Source organism: Poromitra crassiceps (assembly GCF_964638095.1).
Source record: "Poromitra crassiceps genome assembly, chromosome: 3".
Taxonomy (NCBI): domain Eukaryota; kingdom Metazoa; phylum Chordata; class Actinopteri; order Beryciformes; family Melamphaidae; genus Poromitra; species Poromitra crassiceps.
In genome coordinates this window covers 54254242-54280532 of record NC_139625.1, presented here as the reverse complement: position 1 = coordinate 54280532, position 26291 = coordinate 54254242, and the positions used below count along the sequence as shown (strand labels likewise).

At 41.3% G+C, this 26291-nt stretch overlaps 1 protein-coding gene across 1 annotated transcript; it reads right to left on the bottom strand.

The window, feature by feature from the left end:
- Positions 1 to 7377: 7377 nt before the first annotated feature.
- LOC310773894 (eukaryotic translation initiation factor 5A-1-like) lies at positions 7378 to 26291 on the bottom strand. Its single transcript, XM_083633890.1, has 5 exons — positions 26206 to 26291; positions 24145 to 24328; positions 23901 to 24005; positions 11185 to 11316; positions 7378 to 10060 (listed from the first exon to the last, which is right to left on the bottom strand). Exons 2-5 carry the CDS (start codon positions 24313 to 24315, stop codon positions 9998 to 10000), a joined length of 471 nt encoding a protein of 156 aa, XP_083490016.1. The 5' UTR covers positions 24316 to 24328; positions 26206 to 26291; the 3' UTR covers positions 7378 to 9997.

Below are 26291 nucleotides of genomic sequence, written 5' to 3'. Positions count from 1 at the left end.
GGCACGTGCCCCCCCATCTTGAATGGGCATGACACCACTGACTCCATCTGCCCTTTGCTGATTAGATCTGTGCTGCGAGGAGTTAAAGTGTCTCTATTTAAGGAAAATGTCCATAAAACTCTCATACTCATAGGCCTACTCTCTCTCCTTTGAGAGAGAACTTGCTGGTGACGAGAGGTTACCTAGGTGCCACACAAATATGTCTCCAACGTTTTATAAAAAAAAAAATTTTTACTTGCGTGTACCACATCCACAAATGTAAATTAAATGGTTGTAAACCATTCTTTCCCGTATATAAGAATGATCTCAGTGAATATATGGACACCATCAAATAGCCTACTCAAAGAACTCTAAAGCAATTCAGACTGTGACCTCATGAAGTGCCTTAGTTGTAGGCTATGTAAATGTATGTTTGTATGCAGTGTTGGGGGTAACTCATTACAAAAGTAATATATTACATGTAATAGGCTATAGGCTATTACTTTTAGCAGTAACTCAGTATATAACTTATTACCAATATGATTTCAGTAATATTATAGGCTACCAGTTACTCTGTCTGTCAAGTAACACAAGTTAAATATTGAGTTAAAAATATATTTATCAAAGCACATACTTAAATAAAGATAGCCTACAATCATTTCCTAATCAAAATGTGTGTTTTCATGTAAATAACCACTATAGATGACATGACAATAACAAAGGAAAAGGATAACATTTAGAATTTTGGACTGTTTACACTTCAAGACGGTTTAAATTATTTTTCGTGATGGTTCCGCCAATGTCATTGTTACTGCAGTTATTTTGGTGAAAGTAAGCAAAAGTAGTGTAATGAGTTTACTCTACACAGACAGTAATATTGTAAAGTATACTTTCAAATGAAAGTAGGCCTAACTAGTAATATGGTAAATGGTAAATGGACTGTATTTATAGAGCGCATTTTATATAGTCTATCGACTACCCTAAGCGCTTTTACATGAATACCCAAGGCAAAAGCATCTGCTAAATGACATAATGTAGCTTAATGTAATGGCTGAAGAACAAGATATAGAAAATTTTAAATGGCCTAGGGCTAGGCTATATTCAAAGTTCAGACCTTAAAAACAACAGTTCTTCATGGAAGAGCAGGGCAAACTTCCTCCACTGCGCTCAGAGAGTGATCTTACACCAGGAAGCATCTGGTTCTAGTTATTGGCTCTTAAGGGGGTGATTACTTCCACATGGGGGGAGTGTGCCTATATGTTGCATAATTTCAGTAGGCTAATAAAGTATCAAAATGTGTTTGTTCATTACTAGTACCCAGGGCCGTAGCCAGGGGGGGGAAAAGTGTGGATGATTCCAAGGGCCCTTGACTGACAGGGGCCCCAAAATTTTCCGCCGCCGCCCTTCAGACAGCGGCATCCGTGGGCCCGATGTGATATCCTTTCATGGGGCCCGAAATCCCTGGCTATGGCCCTGCTAGTACCTACCTAGTCAGACAGTAGCCGCGACGCGACACGCAACTCTAAATGGATTCTCCTTTAGAGTTGCGCACGGCTTGCCCTTCTCCGTGGAAATCAGATCCAAAACAAGCTCGACGGGCTTCAAACATGCACGAATCACAAAGACAAAAGTACTCACGCGTAGCCACGGGTGTCTTCCCTCATAACGGACTGGCAACCGTGTTTGTTAACTTTCAGTTTACGAGTACGATGCTTATTTGTGTAGCCAGAAACGGTATCTTTCCCTTTTCAGAGACTCTTCTTCTGGGGGCGTGGCGCTGCTGTGCAGTTGAAATGCGGCCACGTGCGCAACTCTAAAGGAGAATCCATTTATTAGAGTTGCGTGTCACGGCTAGTCAGACAGCAGAGAGAAAGCGGAAGAGCACAGCTCGGCACAGCTGAGAGGAATCTCGCGATGTAACCTTGCGTCACCAGGCTCTTCTCGGCGAGAAAGAGCCTGGCCTCCGTTCACAAGTGATTTTGTCACCCTGCCTGTTTCCGGCCTAGAGCAGGAAACAACAGCGGAAATAGCTCGTTAACTTGACACAACGAATCAGAAAATAAAACGGCAAACAACAAAACAAAAGACACTGGAGAGAGAGAGGCACAGCATGTTAACCTGTTGACCAAAATCATGTTACCTCGCCCTAAATCAAACGCCTTGAAAAAAACAGTCATCTATCGTGCCATCAGTCATTAGAACAGCTGCCCCCATCACATACGTCAATCAAACAATAAGTCCTCTTTCAAATTCCATTTAAGAACCCATTACTTAACAGGTGATCAATAGTCCAGCTGGTCACGAGCAACTCCATTTTTGTTTTCTCACAAATGTATGTACAATGTAACTTGTAACTTGTAACCCACCCAAAATGCAAATGTGTTATATTACACATATCTGATATATATCATGTATTATAACTTGTAAACATCACACAAATGTGATTGTATATATGTATAAGACTTGTATTGTATTGCATTATTGTATTTGGACCCCAGGAAGATTAGCTGGTGCCACAAGCATCAGCTAATGGGGATCCTTTTTAAATAAATAAATAAATAAATAAATAAATAAATAAATAAATAAATAAATAAATAAATAAATAAATAAATAAATAAATAAATAACCTGTGTCTGACAGTGTTGGGCAAGTTACTTTCAAAATGTAATATACTACATATTACTAGTTACTTTCATTTGAAAGTAATAAGTTACTTTACAATATTACTTTCTTTGTAGAGTAACTCGTTACTTATTACACTACTTTTGCATTACTTTCACCAAAATAACAGCAGTAACAGAATGACATCGCCGCCCCGGAACATCCCAAAAAATAATTTCAACCGCCGTGAAGTCAGTGTAAACAATCCAAAATTCTAAATGTTATTCTTTGCCTTTGTTATTGTCATCTATAGTGGTTATTTGCATAAAAACACACAGTTTGATTAGGAAATTATTGTATATTTTTTAAATATGTGCTTTGATTTAATCAAATGTAACTCAATTTGTAACTTGAGTTACTTGACAAAGTAACTGGTATAATATTACTGAAATCCTATAAGTAATAAGTTATATTACTGAGTTACTGCTAAAAGTAATATGTTACATGTAATATGTTACTTTTGTAATGAGTTACCCCCAACACTGGTGTCTGATACACCTTAGTGTTTCCTGCTCACAGGATCACTGGAGAGAGAAAGAGAGAGACAGCATGTTAACCTGTATCTGATACACCTTAGTGTCTCCTGCTCACAGGATCACTGGAGAGAGAAAGAGAGACACATCATGTTAATCTGTATCTGATACACCTTAGTGTCTCCTGCTCACAGGATCACTGGAGAGAGAAAGAGAGACACATCATGTTAATCTGTATCTGATACACCTTAGTGTCTCCTGCTCACAGGATCACTGGAGAGAGAAAGAGAAACGCAGCATGTTAACCTGTGTCTGATACCCCTTACGGTCTCCTGCTCACAGGATCACTGGACTGGAGAGAGAAAGAGAGACAGCATGTTAACCTGTGTCTGATACACCTTAGTGTCTCCTGCTCACAGGATCACTGGAGAGAGAAATAGAGACACAGCATGTTAACCTGTGCCTGATACACATTAGTGTCTCCTGCTCACAGGATCACTGGAGAGTCCACCGATCATGTGACTACTTCCTCACGTGACTGCTCCTTCTATCCACCTTATTTTTGGCGGCCATTTTGCCTTACGTTAACTATGGGTTCTATTTCCGGTGTAACCAATTTAGATAACCCCCCAGCCCCCGACAAAAAAAACGTCTATGAGGATTTTACCCTTTTACAGCAGAGCCATTCTGCTCTACAGTCGTGTCGTTCGGGTACCAAGTCCCCAAGTTTTCCTAAATTGCACATGCCCCTTATGCTAAAATAGTCTATATATCACTATCTATATCATATATCACTAGAAATTCCATGCTTCTTTGAAAAAGTGCACAATTGTTATTAGCACATTTGAACATTAGACCTGGGAAAATGGTGGCCATCTTGGATTTTAGATCAAATCTGACTTCCTTCCACATCTGAAAGTAAACCTTAGGGGATTCACTATGTGAGAAATGTCATGCTTTTCTCAAAAAGTGCACAATTATTGTGTTTATCCACTCTACTATCATGTCACCCTCCTAATGTGACATACTGGAACTGTATACATTTAGCAAAGGAATTACCCTGCTCCATGCTCTTTAAAGCCTTGGCAAGTGGCACACCCATCAAAGTCTGAGTACCCAGAGGGAGATGTTTCAAGGGTGTAGTAGTTGATGTACAGATGATTGAATGGCAAATGATGACAACGGTTTTATGATGGGCTTTTAGACACTTAACAAAAACCTTTTTTCTAGTGGCAGATAAATAAGAGGTTACCCTGGCCCAGCAGTCAAATCACCTGGCCTAATGGACAAGGTGTATGATTTTGGATCAGAAGACTGAGGGTTTGAGTCCCTTTGTGGTAAACTTTGTAGTTTATAAGAAATCCCAGAAGTTTATTTTAGAGTTTCATGCATTATACTGTGATTGGTAAAGTAGTAGTTGTCAGTTTGTGATATGGTTTTTCCCACGAAAAAGGTGCACATAATGCGTAAAAGCTGGGGGAGCGCGAGACGAGAGACAAACAAACAACGTTACATCATATTTGTGTCATGCATTAAAATTAAAGTAACTAGCCTGTTTTGAAAATGTAAGGAGTAGAAAGTACAGATATTTGTGTTAAATTGTAGGGAGTAAAAGTAAAAAGTTGCCAGAAAAATAAATACCTGAAGATCCTACTCAAGTACAGTAACAAAGTATTTGTACTTAGTTACTTCCCATCTCTGGGTTTAGGCATGAGGAGTGATGATTGGTTAGGTTAATATCAGGGTAAGAAAAAGTCCACAATGGAAATAAGGCAAGCCTTTTGATTGACTTTATTCATGGATATAGAGATAATAAAAGATCAAAGGGATAGCATGTAAAAGTGTACAGTAAACACTTATTTCCAACATGGTCCCTGATGTTCTATTGTGTTCTCAACCTCGATGATTTTTAAATGTACTGTATGTATTCCTGCTGGGCAGTTGCATACATGTTTTTATCAATTATCAAATCAATTCAATTCAATCAATCAACCAACCAACCAATCAATCAAAAGGCTTATTTCCATTGTGGACTTTTTCTTACCCTGATTAAGCTAACCAATCATCACTCTGCCTGCCTAAACCTAACCAATCAGTCCTCATGCCTAAACCTTTGCATGTGAAAGTTTTTGCCATTGTCTTGTGGTCACTTGTAGTATTATAGCTATATATTTTTTTATATTGTTTGGTCAAATTCATTTAAAAACATTTATTTTGAATGTGCTAATGTGCTGCGTGCCATATCTGGTTTTATTTGGGGGGCGGGGGGGGCTTTCTTTATAAAGAAACTTTGAAGTCATGAAAATCGACTATTTTCTTAGCCTCCACAAGGCCCCCCCTTAGAATAAATCCTGGGGCCGTGCCTGTTCCTTTCATTTTATTGCCCAAAATTGTAGTTTGTCGTTTGAGTAGTTAAACTACACAAAAATGACCAAAAAGTAGTTTAACTACTTGACTTACTATGCAAATATAAATGTAGTTGAACTACCAGCAAGCTACTGCAAAATGTAGTTCAGCTACATAGTTCAACTACATGTAGTTCACTACTCCCCAACACTGCCAAGGAGAGGTGACAAGTCAGCGTATTTTGACACCCTGGGAGTAAGACCAGGTTGGGAATAGAGCTAGATCTAGATGTTTATGTAACTAAATGGTTTTACAATCCAACTGTTAATGTGTTACATTCTGATGCCATGATAAAACACTCTTGTATTATTAAAAAAAAAATCTAAATTCTGAATTTAATTATTTAGAAAGATGAATAGTCAGATAGTCACAATAGACAATAATCTGGAAACACAAATATTTTTGCCGGGTATGGACTAGTGCAGGGATACTCAACTTGCTTTGCCCGGGGGCCACTTTCGTGAAATGATAGAAGGCCAGGGGCCAGTTAATAAACAAACAATACACATTTTTCTGTAACGGATTGTAGGTTTTTGGGGTGTCAGCCGGAATTTAGTCTGATAATGTTGTGCACACCGGATAGTTAGGTTAAGTACATACATAAGTGCCTGGTATATGTCAATGGTAGTGAGCAGATGGCAGTATTTGACAATTTAGCAGCTAAATTATAGATTACTGAAAGATATTCCATATTCCAGACTGAAATGCTATAACAGAAGTGGAGTATTGGCCAGAATGACATGAACATTTGGACACTTATTCAGCAGGTATCTTGCATGTTTGTTTGTTTTTGCAATTCCATCGCGGGCCACACAGGGGGGCCCGCGGGCCGCAAGTTGAGTATCACTGGACTAGTGGTTTTATTTTTAGCGTCACCTTTCAGATCTGAAAAATATATATTTATTGGGCAGAGATGTGGACTGCCTTCTTTAAGTGGGGTGCATGTCCTTTCACAGATGCCCTGCACCGTTAAATTGATTCCGTAGTGACGTTTATGGAAAACAAATAGGTGAGAATAGATGAACAGCTTCTGGAAGGACACTTGAACAATATGGCAAAGGAGTTTGTCCCCTTCCCCCTCTCACCTTACCAAATCTGTCACACCGCCCATCATTGGTGCTTCCAAGACTTAAGAATATAATGACGCAGTATTCCCAAATATTCTTCACTTCTTGGAACTCGTTTTGTTATTGTCAAATCACAGTCCAGCTGACATCAAAATTAACTTTATTTTACTTACACAATAGCAACAAAGAGAAAGGGTTGTGATTCTTAAGAAAGATAGTAGCCATACATTGATTTGAATGTGGAGAAAGGCCCAGTTTGTTCTTTTACCATGCATCTTCCTTCCCTCTGGACACTCCAACCCTCTTGCTCAGTCAGATGAGCTTAAAGGGACAGCACACCCTAAAATCCATATTTTTCCTCTTACCTGCAGTGCTATTTATCCCACTATATCGTTTTGTGTTAGTTGCATGAGTTTTGGAGATATTGGCCACAGAGTTTCTGCCTTCTCTCCAATACAATGGAACTGGATGGCACTCGGCTTGTGGTGCTCAAAGTGCCAAAGAAATACATTTGATAAACCAACAGCAATGTCTCTTTCCAGAAATCATGACCCGATTACTCAAGATAATCCACAGACCTTGTTATGAGCATTTTCATGTAGGAACTATTTTCTTTTGACCGAACTACACCCGCTAGCTAGTTCCTATATCTCCAAAACTCAGGCAACTAACACAAAACGATACAGATGGATAAATAGCATTACAGGTGAGAGGAAAAATATGTATTTTGGATTTTAGGTTGAGCTGTCCCTTTAATATGATTTTTGCCTGTCCAAAACACTCCCACTGACTAATGATTCATATCTTTAATGAGAGGCAAAGAAAAAAGACACATGTGCAAAGTTGGAGAAGTGCACCTCATACACCATCCCTAGCATATACAAGGAATGCATACAAGCCTGGGTAATACACCCATTCCTATGTTTTAACATAATATACCTGTGGTATATACAGTACATACAAATAAGCCATTGTTTCCTTGAACAGAAATGAAGTGGAGTGAGGAAAGAAGCCGGAGAAAAACAGAACATTCACCTTGATGAGGTGCTGGAGAAGACCAAGAAGATGACAGAAAATAGGCATTTCAACAACACTGTTCTCCAAAACCACAGTACAACAGGCCAATGAGACTGTAACAAAGCTAGATGAAAACCTCAATGCTAATCATCGTCATTCTGTTACAGACACTCCTGTTGCTGTTACAGTAACATATCTCCTAACACTCAGTTTGGAGCCCTGAGAAGAGGTTGCCGTCATGACACTGACCTTTTGCATTTGTATCCCCAAGGGGCACTGATCCTAGGTCAGCATGTGAGGCCAACCTGACTGTTGGGTCTCCATTACAGTGTAAACATTGTCTCAAACCAAATCAGAGGTCACAGCATCCCTATCATGAGATGCCAAGTAAACTTAAAAAGTACAGGGCAGGCTTTAGGACCTTGGACAGCAGGCATATGGAAGTGGCTAAAGCTACATAACTGAGGCCAGAGCAGAGCAGCTGACGAGAAAGCTAGCGATGAGAAAGGGGTAGGTCTTGTTCTGCATCTGGCCTTGGCTACAGCCGAGGGAACATACATAATATAATACAATATAGATATGGCTTAGGGAAGACCATTTTGTCTTCTGCTAGGGCTGCTCCACCAAGTCCAAGGGCTGAGGAGATAAGGGAAGCATGATTTATCACAGAAACCTCTTACCAGTTTCTCTTTGCACCACTAACAATTCAGCATTCAGATGATTTTAGGATTAAGATAATTTTGGAAAGCCAAGCCCAGAATTAAAGGTATGTTCAGTCGATCACTTTCTGTTCTCATTTGAAGGGAGAGTGCCATGCCAAAATTGTCAGTCATCATGAACTGTGCCATTAGGTTACTATGGTACACTTTAATACAGTGGTTCCCCCAACTACCGGCCCAGTACTGCTGGGTTTCTATGCCAACAGGTAGCTCATTGCATTCACCTGGTGTACCAGGTCGACATATTAGCAAGTCAACTGTTCTATTACAGTGTCCGCTATTGGACTCAACGCTACACCTGTACAACTACATGACACCCATCGGAACTACAATCATCGTTTAACCAAGAAATCTGCACCAAACCCTTAAAAATACCTAAATGTTGTGCACTAGACAACCCCTCCACACACCCCTTTCCTTTACTCTAAAGTCTTCTACAACTACGGATATTTTTTCAAAATGTGTTTAAAGTAACCATCTCTATTCTTTTATTTAGGCCCCCATGCCATCCCTCCCACTGAGACACCACCCATCTCTGTGTGAAAATAGAAGTGGTATGGAGTCATTTAAATGTAATTGTTGACAACAATGTTGCAAGATACATTTTGATTTGAACTAAAAATAATTGAGGTGTTCAGTGTTTTTTTGTTTTGTTCTTTCAAAATATTTTTTTCTTTGCACCTGTCAGATCATAAAGGCCTCAAGTGAAAGGAAAAGGTTTAGTAGCATAGTAGAGAAAACTGCCCCACCTCCCCCCTCATCTAGCCCTGCTCCCCTTCATAACAGGGGAGGCAGCACGGCCCCCTGCTAGAGAAGGCCCATCTTTTTGAGACCTGGAGCAGTAGGTCAGCCACAAAGCAGCTGAGGTGCAGAGGTAACAATTGAATGTGTGTACCTGGCGATTTAGTCAGACACATGGCTGCTACATAGTGTGGATACAGGTCAAAATGTACTGTAAGTGTGAGTGTGTGTTAATTACCAAAGGCAGAAAGGCAGTATGAGGCCATCACTGAAGTTACATGTGTATATATAATATATATGGGGGGGGGGTCTAGTGATCCGTGGGAGGAGCTTCGGGAGCTGCAATGTCAGCTACCAGAAAAGAAAATGATGGGGAATGGAGGTGTTAAGTTGAAGCCTAGGCACAGCATCTAGACAAATAAGCCTTAAAATACATGCCCACAACAAAGTCAAGAACTATAAAACATATCCCATATAGAAAAAGACAAGACAATGGGAATGATCTAAAAAGTAAACCACAGACCGATTAAGACTTAAAAATAAAAAATAAAGATAAACCCATACCGTCTAGGGGGAATGTTATGATCAATCGCTAGAATAAGAACCGTAGCCATTGCAATGTTACGTTATGGGTAAGGCTTGACAACTAACTTCAGTGATTGAAGAGAATGCCATTCAGCCATGTGCCTGAGGTACAGTTGGAACAGGCTGGCCCAGGCCACTTCCACATTTCAGCTGAGCAGTGGGGAAACTGGTGGGGTGAAGGCCATTCGCTTTGGTGAGGCTTCAGAACCAAAAGGAGGCTAGGGACAGGTGGAGGTCTCCAGATGCGTCCTGGTTAGGAAAGGAGGCTAGGGAAGTGCGGAGGTCTCCAGATGTGTCCTGGTTAGGAAATGAGGCTAGGGACAGGTGGAGGTCTCCAGATGTGTCCTGGTTAGGAAAGCAGGGGCTTGGTGCCAACTACAGCCTCTTCCCCCACGGCAGTAATCACAGTGACCTGAGAAGGGAAAGGTTGAAATGAGACCTAGGACCAGAAAAGAGTTGCCTCACACCTGGCCAATATTAATATTGTTGGAGATATGGTGTAAGCATTAATACTCTAAAATTATCTAGACAAGTCTGACTTAAAAGGATAATGTTGGTGTTTTTAAATACATTTATCATCAATAAATCCTATGAAAATTACAAAATCAATGTGTTTGCTCTACTCCCGACGTCGGAAGGCATTGGCTGAAATTGTAAGCTAAAACCTACCAATGCAGCTGACAAAGACAATAAAAAAAATTATAATAATTGCGAACTGTTACCATTGTAGTTATTACCAAATCAATTGGGAACAAATTGTTAATTACGCCAGGGACTATTTTTGATGGATTTTTTCCCTTCCCGTTACATATGAAAATAGTCCATTCATGTCGCTACCACAAAGACAACTTAGCTGAAAATGTAACACGCAAAGAGGTTTCATGAGCAAACATATTACACAACCGGAAAATGTTACTTCCTGTTTGCTATGTTTGTCTAGATTTGGTTGCAATTGAACATGCCCCAGATGACTTTGCAGCACAGGAGAACACCAAACACTGCAGTGGTTTGATTTAATGATACTCTCTTAAAGAAAAATATGACACTGGTCTAGAAAGTAAGCTAAGCATGCACAATAAGAGGAAAAATGATCAAAATTGTATTTTTGTTTATATAATTACTCTGTAGTAGTTGCATGCTTTAAAGGGATACACCACTTTTTTGGAGGTTTAGCTCATTTGCCACCCCCCCCCCCCCCCACATAACCAAGATACACCATGCCTTACCGGCACTGTCCGCTCAGTTTACAGTGAGCTACAGTTGTGAAGTTAGTAATTATCGCCATAGAATGGAGGCTAATGGTAATGGCTAATGGCGATAATTACTAACTTCACAACTGTAGCTCACTGTAAACTGAGCGGACAGTGCCGGTAAGGCATGGTGTATCTTGGTTATGTTGGGGGGATGTGGCAAATGAGCTAAACTTCCAATAAAGTGGTGTATCCCTTTAATATTAAATATGTACATTAAAATTGCAATATGAATGGGGATATTGTATGTTGGGTTGAGTGTATTGTCTCATGCCTAGAAACGTACCAGAAATTGTTCCCCCGCCTCGTTCTTCTTCATAATCTCTTTGCCGATGTCACCTTCTGGCAACCTGATGTCTTCCCTGAGTCCTCCAGAGTCATCCATCAGGGACAAGAAGCCATCTACGATATCCAATACCTTAAAGTGCCAACAGAACAGACCCAAATAATGCAGAGAGATACTGGATCATCAAAATATTCAGAAAAAATGTGCATCTCTACTCTTGCAGACCTGATCCAATTAATGGCTTAAAGAGATATGCAACCCCAAGAAATCAGAGCGATCACTCAAACGTTCATCATGTCAGTTTTTCAAAAAAGGGCGGGGAATTTTCAGGCTTTCGAATCCGTCCACTCCACATTTGGATAGAATGAGCTTTTGTGGGGTGGGAAAAATTTCAGAACCAATGGCAGAGCTCTGTGCATTTCCTGCTCGCGCATGTGTAGTTTCAGTTAAAGCCAGCTAGTGCTGTGAATGGAGCTGCTGCTCCTGTTCCTCCCTTCTCCTATCCAAACACCAGCGTTGTTTGGATTTTTCCCAGAAAGCTTTGGGGCGGCATAACTTTTTACAAGAAGACCATCAAATCTGGTGAAAAGTTAGATAGAAATAATATTTATTTTTAACACAACATGCAATTCTGGAATATTTGAATATTGGACAAAATTAAATTAAATTAAATGTAAACCCTAAGAGGAACACACATACAGCAATGTAGGGCTGCCACAAACGATTATTTTAACGATTAGTCGACTAATCGGATTATAAGTTGCAGCTTATCGCACAATTACTCAATCGCTCTGATTTAGCTATCATCAGTTTCTAAATTTAGCTTCAAGTTGTTTTAAGCATGTGCCAACTAAAAATAAAGACAATTAAGATGATAATTCACTAAAAAATAATCTTTTCGTGAACTTTAAAGTTTAGAGCATGTAGCAGCATATTTATTTCTGGCATCAATGTACTTGCATGTAATAAATGTAATATAGTGCAAATTGCTAAACTGCAAAATAGTACACAGAGTTCAGCTTAATTAGCAGATTTTGCATTTCACATTATTGTGGGTGAAACACTCCCACACTTTGGATGTATGAGGACGGCTAGACATTTTTTCTGTGGAGCACTGGGAGCAGGAGCAAGCTGCAAGTTTTTCCGGTGATGTCACGTTTTCCCTGGATGATCAGTACTGCACATGTGCATCAAAGACAGGACGGAGACGCCTGGAGGCCAGGCCAGCCAGTGAGACCACCGCCGGCAGCGGCTTCGGGGAAACAAAACAAACGTTTTTTTCTTTTTTTCAGCTAAAAAAAAACATGCGATGGCGTCGATTACCAAATACGTCGGCGACGATTTTGGTCATCGCGACTAATCGACTAATCGTGGCAGCCCTACAGCGATGGGGTGTATATATACCCCTTGCAAATACAAGTGATATAGTGAAGTGGGAAGTTTGACCGTAACATGGTTGCACTGTGATATCCAGTCCAACAAGACTTGCTTACTTGACGCACACTTTTTCAATAAAAACACATTTATGCCATGACTTTACGTAATGTATATTTATGTCGCATCATTTAGCCAGTGCTGTGCAGGAGCAGCAGGTAAAAGTGCCCTGAATGAGCCTTGTTCGTTATTGTGAAAGTTAGCGTTAGCACAATACTGAGGGTTCCAAAATGTCGCAGATACGCTGGGATGCGTTTACAACATGTCTAAAGATCATGGAAGTGGATGGTATCAGGAATGTCACCGATAGTTACAGGTGAGCTTACAACCTTTATCTGAAGGTAATAGAAGTGTATGGATGCATCGGGACCACTGGGGGAGCGAGCCAACACCAGTCAAAGCTGTCGGGGTCTGTGTAGGGGTCAGTGTAGCTCGAGGCTACATTAGCCTCGAGCATATTAGCCTGGCTAATATGCTAGCGTGATGGCATGGCAGGCAGACAGGAGTTGGCTAATTAACATTGGGCGAAGTATTGCAATGAAAGCTACAGCAGTTTCTTGAAATGCATTCTAACCAGCCGATATATTCACATAAAACAACAGCGTATTGCTGGTGGTAGCCGTGACACCGGCGCTGCCCTACTGGGGCAGTGGGTTAGAGAAACTATCCGGGGGGGAATGCAGCATTGCAGCCAAACACACTCTTGAGGCAGCACATCTGCTAGGCCCAGTTGTCACAGCCATTCCAGCCTGATGTCCGAGTCTCTGGGAAACTGATGCACTGCACACTGGTGTAGCTTTTGCACCCGGGAACACAACACTTTTGACCCATGACTATCCTTAACCTGTCCCTGGCCACTAAACTTAACTCAACAAACAAACAGATGAACATTTATTTTTATTTTTTACAAACAAACAAAACCTAGGCTATCTGACGTACTCTAAAACTAAACCTAAACTACTAAATACTACAAAGAGATACTCAACACTTTTCAGTTTTTTTTCAGCTGAAAATCAATATATATTGGAAATTAGCTGTGTTCTTGATTAATCCAGGTCAAAGTCCTGACATTTACTGTAAAACTGAGTAATTCCTCATCTCAAACATGTTTGAATGCAGTAGGCTAGTAGCGTTTGTTAATGGTCTGGTCTGATCAACACACACTCTGCTCAGTCAAACTGCTGCGTCGCATCTCTGCTGTCAGGAAGCAGCCACACACGGGGGGCGGGGTCAGGGAGCAGCCACACACGGGGGGCGGGGTCAGGGAGCAGCCACACATGGGGGGCAGGGGCCATCGAAATCGGCTATGGAAAATCAATCGTCATTTCAGCCATTGAGTCGGCAATATACGATCCGATCGCCAATCGGCACAACCCTACTCCGCCTCCAGCTCTCGCCGGGTAAAACCATACTTGCAAAACCAAGCGTTGCACTCGGTGGCTTGGTGATGAAATAGTAGCTCAGCAATCTATACCAGTAACGTAAGATATAGACATTATTTTGCCCCATAAACCTTCGATCAAATAACCCTTTCATACTAGCGTATTTATTTGCCAGGGAAGGCTGGCTGGTTACCAAGTTTTCACAGCCACTTGTTCTGCATGAGATGGTAAACTGTAATGTAGCAGTGCCCATTAGCCTCTGATTAGCTACAATAATGTTATCAGACATCAATGGTGCAGCTACGTGGTAGGGATGGGCATTTCTAGCAAAAACACTATTCGAAATTCGCTGGCCAAATTCGAATTTAATTCGAAATTCGAAAATAAAAATAAAAATGTAAAAAAAATTAAAAATGTAATTTTTTTTTTTTTTTTTTTTTTTGTGAGTGAAATGTTGCATTGTCTCCCCTGATTCTAAGTCTACGGCTTTATTAATTAATATAAAAAGCTTCTGCTGTGGATTTTTAGCTCAAACAAGCATTGCACCACTGAAGTAAAGAACATGTTACATGACATTGACATTTTCGAAAATAAAAAACAGTTTTGACAATCATGAGTGGTTCATTAAATATTTAGTAGGCTCAGGTCTGAGTGCCAAAGGGGTGCCAAAGTCACCCCCTCTCCCTCTTCATGGGATTTCATCCGCCATTCATTTTTCCATAAACCTTGCTTAAAATGCTTATAAAAATTGTTTTACTTGCTCAAACCAAGCGATTTGACTATACTTAGAATCAGGGGAGACAATGCAACATTTCACTAAAAAAAAAAAAAAAAAAAAAATTTTTTTTTTTTTTCCGAATTTCGAATTTCAATAATAAAAGTCGACCTTGATAATAACAACGATTATTCGAAAATTCGAAATTCGATGCCCATCCCTACTACGTGGTCCCACTCACGATAAAGAGACTTTCTGAAAGCAGTTTGTAGTCCCGCTGCTTAGTGCAGTGTTTCCAACCAGGAAAAAGACGTTTTTGACTGAATATCAGCTCTCTTATCATTTGTGCGATCGTGTTAGCAGCTCCCAGTGGCTCCTCACAACTACCCATGTTCACTAGCGACAACAACAATAAGACTCTGGTTGGAGTTTTACAAAATAAAAGAACGAATAACACGTCTAAAGCACACATAAGCCATTGAAAATTATAATAGGTTTATTTTGAAAATTATAATAGGTTTATTTTGAAAATTAAATGCAAGGAAGTATAAAGATACGTTTAGATGCACAACAAAATATAATAAAAAGTGACTGGCAAGAGCCTGCAAGTGCATGGTTTTACAGGCATGGCTCACTTGACTCACGATGAAGCTATAGTATAGCCTCCTGAAAATCTGTGTAAAAATCGGCGCGGCCTGGGGTCCTTCAGGCTAGAGAGAGGTGCTCGGCGCAGCGAATGACGTGCAGCGCACAGGCCTTCTTGAGGCATCCTCTCTGCCTCTGGATTGCCTTTGCCCCGGGAGGGTCTGGTGAGACCAGGGCCCGAAATTAACTTTTTGACTCACCGGCCAAGTGGCGGGTAGATGGAAAAAATCCACCGGCCAAGCATATTTTTTACCGGCCAAAATAATAAATTGTCTTTTCGGTCACGTATACGTACATCTACTATCACTAACAGTAACATTAATACTAATAATTCATGTGAAGACAAACACTAATGCTAATAACACCAACAGCACAACACTATAAGACAACCAAAATTGTAGTACATTTACAGTAATAGGCTAATACTAACATTGGTTATTGTTTATTAAAAAGGATCCCCATTAGCTGACACCTAGACATCAGCTAGTCTTCCTGGGGTCCAAGACAACAAATAGATTACATGTTAGACAAACATTGAATGTCTAGAAACATGTCACAAAGAGTAAGAGAAAAGATCAAAGAAGAAACATTTAGAAAATAGAAAAAACTACAAAACTACAGCTATACAATACTAACAGAGAGAGAGAGTGAGGGTACTGTTGCACCTGGGAGGCAGCGATGAAAGTGAAGCAAAGTCAACACAGCTGAAAACTGCGTAAAGTTACCAGAAGGAGAAAGACTCCGTAGGTGAAGTACACGGGACAAAACAGCACAACGGATACATGTACACTAGTACTAGTTAACTGCTTGACCACTCGTGAGGGCACAACTGCAACGAATGTAACGCACATGTAGGAGAGCGGAGGAGGAGAGTTTGAGAGACGCTGTGTGGCTGATTCGTGTGTAGTGGTGTTTGCTGTGTGTGTGTGTGTGTGTGTGTGTGTGTGTGTGTGTGTGTGTGTGTGTGTGTGTGTGTGAGTGAGTGTGTGAGAGAGAGGAGCGCTCAGCCCCCACCTCTGTGAAATTCAGACAGCAGCAGGCAGATAAGAGGAGAGGAGAAGCCGCAACACCAAAGTGCGATGGTGAAAACATTACTCGCCACGTGGCGGACAGACCCCTGATCGTCACTCGCCAAACGCAAAATCTAGTCGCCATTGCAGTGGCGCCGGAACGAGTTTGCAATAAGGGGGACACTTTTTTTTTTTATTATTATTATTATTATTAATTTATTTTTAAATTTTTTTTATTATTTTACTGGCGCCCGAAGGGCGACGTGTTTTCGGCGCCCGTGAGGGTGCCGACGAAAAATTGACGTTTTTATGGACATTTGGATGATTTTTAGCCATATTTAGATGAATCTCATTTTAAATTAACATTAGGATTATACTGTAGTGATGTAATTATTCAGTATTTTTCCTTTTCTCACTCACTTGGTGACCTGCTCTCCCTTTAGGTCATTTTATAATTACACTACAACAGACAGCAACACAGGCAGAAACACTGAACTTATTATTATTATTATTATTATTATTATCACTTCGAAACACAGTGCAAAACTTGTCATCTCAACACAAAAATAAAATAACAATAACCGTATACGATTATAGCAGCAGCCAATGACAGTGAGTGCAGTACAGAGTCCGGGTCTGTCTGTCTCTCAGGTGTAATAATCCCACAATGATCACGGCTTTAACAAGTGTCACAGGCTGTGTAAACAGTGTAAAGTGGGCTCTCTGTAACTTGATCCCTGGGTCTGTCTGTCTCAGGTGTAATAATCCCACAACGATCACGGCTTTAACAAGCTCACAGGCTGTGTAAACAGTGTAGTGGGCTCTAAGCGTCAGGGGCAGTTGCCCCCTCAGATTAAAAAAAAAAAAAAAAAAAAAAATTTTAGGGGGACCAAATTTTAAGGGGGACAAAATGTCCCCATGTCCCCCTTGTTCCGGCGCCATTGGCGCTTGGCGGGTGTTAATTTCGGGCCCTGGGTGAGACGAAGGAGGAGCGCGGCCGGGAGTCACCCACAGGGCCTTAGACCCTCCATGCACCGAAGGGTCTTACAATACTGCGGTGTAGCACTAACTCTATTGCAGCGGATTGGGCGTGATCAACCCTTCCGCGGGCAACGCTGCAGACAAAGTAGGAAGGCTGATCCGTGAGTGGCTGCTTCTGGGATGCGGGTCGGGGTCTTAATCAGCCTCAGCTGGGTCTACTGGGCCAAGGTGTATGAGGTTGACAGACCCGAAACACCTTATGACCCCAGCTAACATCACTGATGACGCGTCCCAGCGCATGCTGTAGTATGGATTTTAAACATAGTGCTAACTCATTGCACCCTGAAGAAGGTAGAAGCCGATACGTGCTGGTGTATTTTAATTGTTAGCTCATCCAAGTTTCCCTCTTCTTTTGATAGTGCTAACTCTATTGAGACAATTAACACATACACAGCTTTTTGTGGACAGTAGATCTCAGGACATTTTACTTTATTACATTCTTTATTTAAATGGTGAGCAATTATACTGAACATAGAGTAACTGTTGGCTACTGATGTTTATTTAGCTATTCTATTTTTATTCTTTATTTTGTCAGTGTTCAGTTCCAGAATTAGTTGACAATGTATAATGTTAAATGAATAAAGTTGGCATATTTGTTCAAGAAAGCAGAATCCACAAAGAAAAGGTCTATATCCAGCTAACAAATTCACTGTGTCGGCACTCGGCAGCCATTTCAGTAATCGGTGAATACCTCCACCTGATTTTGAGCCAGGAACAACCCTGGGTTAACTCATGACTAGCCATATATTCATATTAAACCCTGGGTTAACTCATGACTAGCCATATATCCATATTAAACCCTGGGTTAACTCATGACTAGCCATATATCCATATTAAACCCTGGGTTAACTCATGACTAGCCATATATCCATATTAAACCCTGGGTTAACTCATGACTAGCCATATATCCATTAAACCCTGGGTTAACTCATGACTAGCCATATATCCATATTAAACCCTGGGTTAACTCATGACTAGCCATATATCCATATTAAACCCTGGGTTAACTCATGACTAGCCATATATCCATATTAAACCCTGGGTTAACTCATGACTAGGCATGGGTCGATTTCCGGTTTTACCGGTTCGGTTCGGTGTACGAGCCCAAACCGGTTTGATCACGTGCGAACCGAAAAAACCTCAATTAAAAAAAAAAAAAAAAAATGTGTCAGTGCATTCTGATTGCACTATTGTTTATTACAATTATATACTATTGTATTAGCCTCTTCTCAAGTTGCACTAGTATGCAAAAGTCTTATTTTGTTTATTATGTTGATGTTTGAAGAAAAGTTAAGCTGAATAGTTATGAGAAATAAATACAGGGTGTGTTTGTTACACAGGTGTCCTGCTTCTTTTTATTCAGTATCATTGCTGGTTGACAATACCAGCTTAGAGGTGTATTATCGCTATCAGGTGGACTGAAGTTGCACTACAGACAGGTATGGGCCACACTCGGGAGCCCTGCTTAAAAAAAAAAAAAAAAAAATTACAAAAAAAATCGGTATACCGGTTCGATCCGGTTTAGATGGCAATATCGAACTGGTTTTAAAATTTTCAAACCGACCCAGCCCTACTCATGACTAGCCATATATTCATATTAAACCCTGGGTTAACTCATGACTAGCCATATATCCATATTAAACCCTGGGTTAACTCATGAGTAGCCATATATCCATATTAAACCCTGGGTTAACTCATGACTAGCCATATATTCATATTAAACCATGGGTTAACTCATGACTAGCCATATATCCATATTAAACCCTGGGTTAACTCATGACTAGCCATATATCCATATTAAACCCTGGGTTAACTGATGACTAGCCATATATCCATAGTAAACACTGGGTTAACTCATGACTAGCCATATATCCACACATATTCAGGTCTGCAGTCAAGCTACTCCATCATTCATGGTCAGGCAACAAACATACTCACCAGCTACTATCTGGTGCAGATGCAGCTCCAGGATTGTTTTGCTGCAAATGCTGGTGTAATGCTAGTGTGTGGAAAGGCCATTCTGTTTTGCAGCAGTTTCATTTTGTTGTATTGTTGTTGGCTTTAGAGTTGAAATACTACTCACTGTTTTGAAACTCTTTGCCTCTATGCTGAATATTAATCAGCTAGACAGTTTAAGCAGTGCTGCCACCTAGTGCTTATTTTGTGCATTGTGTCATTTGGCAACATGAGGCAACATAACAGTGAGCCTTTGTTGCTAGTTCTTTGACATTGGTTTGGTGTCTTGGGCTTTAAGCCTGGTAGCCCCGCCCCCTAATAAGTCCTGAGCCGTATACCACGAATGTTGTATAAGAAGATCCAGGATCTGTCCCTTGATCTGGTTCGTCTAAACCAGATAAGCTCGATTGTAGTTAACTTGTACCACGAACCTCGATTGCCACTCGTTAAATTGAACCAGGTTTTTCTAATCAAGTTGAGAGCGCCTGCACATGAAAATGCTCGTGCACAGGAGCTCGTGCCCGCAAAGAGGCGTGGTTTTTAACAACTAGCCAATTACAATGCAATATGGACTGCTCCAGCTCAGAGCAGCTTTTACAGCGCCAGACAAGCCTATTTCCTCATTCTTTCAAAGCCAACATATATGCAAAATACTGCAACTGGCCCACCTTTACAGGTACTCTACCCTGCACCATCTGTGAGCCAGTGCAGAGCCCGAAATTAGAGCCCGCCACCCGCCAATGGCGGGCATATTTTAGCTTTGGCGTGTTAGGTTTGGCGTCTCTCCGCCACGTGGCGGGTCGCAAAATAGTCGTCATGTAATATTAAAACTGTGTGTAGCCGCCTGTGTCCACCAAGCGTCTTTTTCCGACTGTTAAACGCTGGGAGTGCGCTGCGGAGCACTGATCCCAGCCACAATATACAAGGAAGCAGTCTGAAATTAACGTTAGTTCAGTGCAGTAGTATACTGTAACAAGTGCTTCCTGAGGCTGTTCCATTCTGGCTCTCCCGTATAAGCTACCAAACGTGCCTCTGGAATGAAATGCAGTCTCAATTTCGCGGAGGTAAATTGACAGCCGAACGTCGGGCGAATCAATCAATCAATGAATCAATCGCTCGCACTTGTTGCCGACACTACTCGTATGATACAGTATATATGAGGAGATAATAGTTATCATGTGTGTTTTGGTGCGCAGCTGGCTAATAGGCTACCAAACATGACTGGAGTGGAATGGAATGCAGTCGTCAATTTAGCGGAGGTAAAAAGCATCTTTTAACCTCTGCTAAATTGACAGCCTACATCGGGCGAATTAATCAATGAATCAATCGCTCGCACTTGTTGCCGACACCACTCGTATGATACAGTATATATGAGGAGATAATAGTTATGTGTGTTTTGGTGCGCAGCTGGCTAATAGGAGTGCTTTGTGAGGCTGTTTCATTCTGGCTCTGCCTTATATAGGCTACCAAACATGACTGGAGTGGAATGGAATGCAGTCGTCACTTTAGCGGAGGTAAAAAGCGTCTTTTAACCTCTGCAAGCCTACATCGGGCGAATTAATCAATGAATCAATCGCTCGCGCTTGTTGCCGAGCTATGATGAGGAGATGAATCAAAATGCTTACCCACCAATAAAGCCGAAGCGGAGCGGAGAACGAGTGCAGGAGAGCTAACGCAGGTGCCATGTGTGAGTGGGAGAGAAAGGTGTGTAGCCCAAGTTGTGCGCTGTGCACTGAGACTGTCGCAGTTATTACTTTTAGCTGCGTTGTTTTTTTTACAACAATTTAAGCTCAAGATTGACTTGACATGTATTGAGTAATCAATCATCAATCAATATATTAAAATAATTTGCTTCAAATTTTACTCTGGCCTCTTATTTAAGTGTGTATTCTTCAACGTAATACCTTATCTACTTGAAATGTACTGAAAAAAATTGATATATATGGATATACTGTATGTGACACAAAAATGCGTTTTTTTTTGGGCCGGTAAGAAATATGCTTGGCGGGTAGATGTTTTCCATCTACCCGCCACTGGCCGGTGGGTCAAAAAGTTAATTTCGGGCCCTGAGCCAGTGGCATCGCTCTTTCCTCTCCTTCCTCCTCCTTTCAGGCACCAGCGGGACTGTGCTAGGCAGGGGCGTCCTCATCCCTGAGCCAAGTCTGGACTTGGCCGCCTACCTCCACTGGACAAGAGTTGAGTGGCTACAGCAGGTCATCAGATGGGCACCCTCCCTTTTAGATGTTTCGTCAATTTAAGCCCATGACACATCGGGAGGGCTTGACAGCAGATCCAGCGTCCTGGGTCTACCCCCGCTGACCACCACCCAACTCTATGCTGTTGGTCCATCGACAGGTTGGCTCTGCCACCTCACCTCCCACTGAATCCAAATCCAACGAGATGCTGTTTCTGGCTGTTTGGTGATGTTGCCTACCAGCCGCTTCCTAGCCACACCTTCGATCCCCAACCGTCCAAGGGATCTCCAGAGCAACTGCCCAGGGAAGCCTCTGCAGCCGACCTCTACAGGTAGGTTCCAGGCCTTCCATCCATTTTCCTGGCTCTCGAGGATGAGGGCTTGATATTTTTTGAGCTTACGCTCATATGCCTCCTCTATCCTCTCTTCCCAGGGTACTGTTAGTTCTATAAGTTCAACTACTACTAATGTCAGAATCAAAATCCGAATTGTATATTATTAGTCTGTTCCTGTCTAAAGTTACCACTTTTATCCACATCAGTCATTTATTTGAAGAGCGGTTTCTACCTCCACGTATCCTACAGCAGCTCAATTCACCCTCTCAATAAACTCAATAAAACCGGCATGTCTTTTTTGCGAGTGGAAGCAATGTGTAATCTATCTCAGTCCAAAATCCGTATGTATAGACCATTTAGGCTCAATGAATAATAATGATCGCATGATGTGTTTAGTCGCACTGATTGAATAATTCCTATACGCTATCAATAAAAAAAAGAATGATAATAAAATTAAAAAAGGCTTCTGAAATGAATCGACAGTAACGTAATTTATAAAAAATAGACTATTTTGTGGTCACATATATAGGCTATTGTCAGCGAGTCGCAAATCTCCATATTTCATATAATGATGCTGGAAATATGAAGTTCAATCACATCATACAGGACAAAAGCAACACAGTTGCAGCTGCAAAATGCAGGAGTAGCCTAGATATGAATCATCTGTGTGCAGGCGATCCCATATTAAACTGCTTAGATGTAGTAGGCTATTCTACCATGTATGACCATTTCACTGCCTCAGCTCCATTGCGCACACGGCCCCCTGCGCTTTGGAGACGTTTATGTAACCTTTTTATGCCGGTTTAGTGATATTTCTCCATTCACCATTCAGCTGCAATCGATCGGCGGGGTCAAACAACGTATCTAGGCTACTTGAGAGCACAAAAATGAATATATAAAAACATATTCCAAAGTGGTAAGTAGGGCTTAATTTAAATGTAGCCTGCAACAAGTGCAAGGCTTTAGTCCTTGATTAATTCAACAAGAGCCTTTTTTTTTCTTTTTAATTTGAATGCAATGTATTTTTCATATGGGGACCATATGAATGGTGACTCGCTGTTTCCAGAGAGCTGATTGGTAAGCAGGTGGGTCTTTCATGGGTTTTGATCTTATCCTCTGAACTTAACCTGCTACAAAGCAGGTTAGCCGTAGAGCATAAGTTGCTATGGTGATCTATCTCGATAAGAAGCGTCGTGGTACGGCAAAACTAGGGTTAAACCTGAAGTTACCTCGCTAAGCCAGTAATCCTGTTTCGTGGTACAGGGCTCTGGTAGGAGTTTCTCTAGTTTTTCAGACTAAAGAATTTTACAGCCATGTGGTTCCAAAAGAGGCCTCAAATCATTGAAGGAGAGACTGCTTGTTGGCCAAGCTAACTTGTTCAACAAGTTCAAAACCTGTATTTCCTTGCACTGAGAAGACAGCTCAACTCTGAAACACATGTAACACACCCAGCCGGCAGTCAAGAGTGCACTCCTTTACTTACACCTTCAGATATTGGTTGAGTCAAACCCAACACATGAGGGGAAATTCATGAATAATCTGCAGCTTTTCCTGAGAAGGCCAATTGGGCTTGCTAGGGCCGGCCAATACAAAATGCTTAGAATAGGAGGATCCAAATATCCCTGTATATCGTGAAGCAAATCTGTTCATGACAAAAATGGAAATGAATAACGATTTAAGGCAAACTTCAGTGGCATTGAGGATCTTTTATTTATTTTTTCCCTGAAATGGAAACCAGGCTGTTCACTACTTTCTTTTTTTTTTTTACCCATGCCCAGGTAGGTACTGTTGCACTAAAGCGCTCAATAGACCCTTTTCACGGGGGCCATTTTGTGCCGAAAAGGCAGAATAAACACAGGTGCAAGCAAAACACTAATGAGGGTTTCCAAATTCCAATCATGGAAGTTTGAAACCCTCATTAGTGTTTTGCTTGCACTTGTGTTAACCCTGCCTTTTCGGCACAAAATGGCCCCCGTGAGAAGGGTCTATAGCGATATGTCTCACCTGGTAGTCTTTTCTGTTAACATTTGGGACATCCATGTTATGGGTGGATGGGCAGATATCTTCATACTTCTTCTGGGTAAAGATGTCAAGCCCAACGAGGTGAACCTGGGAAAATACACCATTACTGAATCTGACCCAAGGCAAAATTAAAATTGGGGGTCACTTGTTACATGGGGGAATTTTAGGATGAATCACAAAATTGCCTTCAGCTATGCATTCCAAAGTGCGCATGAGGAGGTTTTACCTTGGCATGTCCATGCTTGCCGGTCTTCGAGGTAGACATGTCAACGATCTTACAGGGACGTCCCTTCAGCATGACATGGCCGTTCTTCCTCAGGGAAGAGCACTGAGTGGGGTAGGTGGTAGAAGCCCCAGAGTCTCCGCTTTGGAAATCGCTGTCAAGGTTGTCTGCCATGATGGGTCACAGGCTGCTCCAGAACATCACCCAGATGAACACAAAAGGCACAAGAACAAGCACAAACTGTAGTAGCCATCAACAGTACTTAGAAATACACTGGAACTTAGTACATAATAAAGATTCACTAACTTGTAAATATTCTTGTACTTAAAGGGATACTAAAAGAAGATTATTTTGGATTAGAATTCAGTGTTTCATCTGTAATTGTATTACCGCTGTGGTGCTTTGGGCAAAAATGTTCTCTCATATCTGTTGCTGTTATGGGTCTAAGGCTCCAATGTTAAAATCGTTTTAATCACTATATAATCATTACTTCTAAGCATTTGGACTACAGTTAGTATAGTTATCTATTATAAAATTGAGGATGTGGACGATATTTATGTCCGGCCACAGCTACGCCGTTCCAAGTGCCATCGGGCTGAAACTTTCAGGGGGAGTAAAGTGCACCAGTGCAGGTGACCTGACAGAGCCGGATTTTTTAATTAGGCTAATTAGCTAATGACGCAATGTCATCAGTGATGATGTCAAAAGTGATGTCATAAGGGCTCACACACACACAAGGAGGCATTGTGACAAGACTGGTCAGTGATGTCACACACCCACAAGGAGGCATTGTGACAAAACTGATCAGTGATGTCATAGTGACATCAGTGATGATGGAGCCGGATCTTCGATGTGATGTCATCAGTAATGATGTCATCAGTGATGTGAGATGAGTCAGCAAACTGTCTGTTTCAGGCTTTGTCCCACTGACAATGCCATAGACATTGTACAGTCTTATGACATAACTGATGACATCACACTCAAAGCAACAACCTGTTTCAAGGCTATGACATCACTAATGATGTCACTGATGATGTCATTGTCACAATGAAATTGTTGTCATCGTGATCTATTTATAGAAGAATCATCAACTGGAACTCATGAGAAAAGGACTATGACTCCTGCTGAGAAAAAGCAAGCGTCATAGGCCAGGGGGAGCGTGCAAGATGCCTAGTAGATTTAAAGGCCAAAATGTGTATACATATCACAATCAGTCAGTGGTGGTATTATTTGCTTGTTATGGTGGTGCACCACTACTAAATTATAACCTTACAGCTACAGGAAACAAAAGTATTGCGAGTGAGTACTTCGATGTAGCTAATATTATGTATCATTATATTATAGGAATATGTTTGGGAATGTGGATAGCCCATGCATAGACTGTATAGGGATGGCCTGATATGATATACTGATTACTTAATTGCCAACTCGTTAATGCACTCCATTTCCAACTCGGTGGAGTGGGCGGATTGGAGGGTCTGGACCCAGGCACACAGTGTACTACAGCTATGTATCAGCAGATATAGGTGTTAAACACCTGTCTCCATCAGACAAGCTGCTTGCTCGTGCACACTGCATGTAGATGGCGATTCTTTCTTGCCCAAATGTACGTTAGCTTGCCAACTCCAATAAACTAGAAATATGCTAAATGTGCTAACGTTAACATGGGCTAGCGTTAGGTCACGTGGAAATTCAGACAGTTGCTCAGCTTAACCGAACCTACATGCTAGGAAAACAGTAAGCTAACTGTAGCTGCCTGCCGGTTCCATCCACCTCGTGCCTTTTGCTTTTCTTTCATGTTTAGCTTACAGTACGCCCCACACCCTGTGACACTGGCTAACGACATCTTTGCTAACGTTAGCTCAGTTCGTGAGCTAACTTATTTCAAGGAACACACCATCCTGGGATTCCTGGCTAGTTGTACAAGTTATTTTTCAGTTAATCAATCACGACGCCGAATGCCTCTCAAAATGACACATTTAACAAGGCGTCACCACACAGTAAAATAACAGTAACGTTATTCAGTCAAAACTTTTATCATACAGGAAGTCCCATTGCACTTACCTTTCTCCAAACAGGGAGCGTCAGTTAGCACGCGAACGTCAGAGCTTTGTACTGCGGGGTAGTGCAGTGCACACCGTCAGTGCACA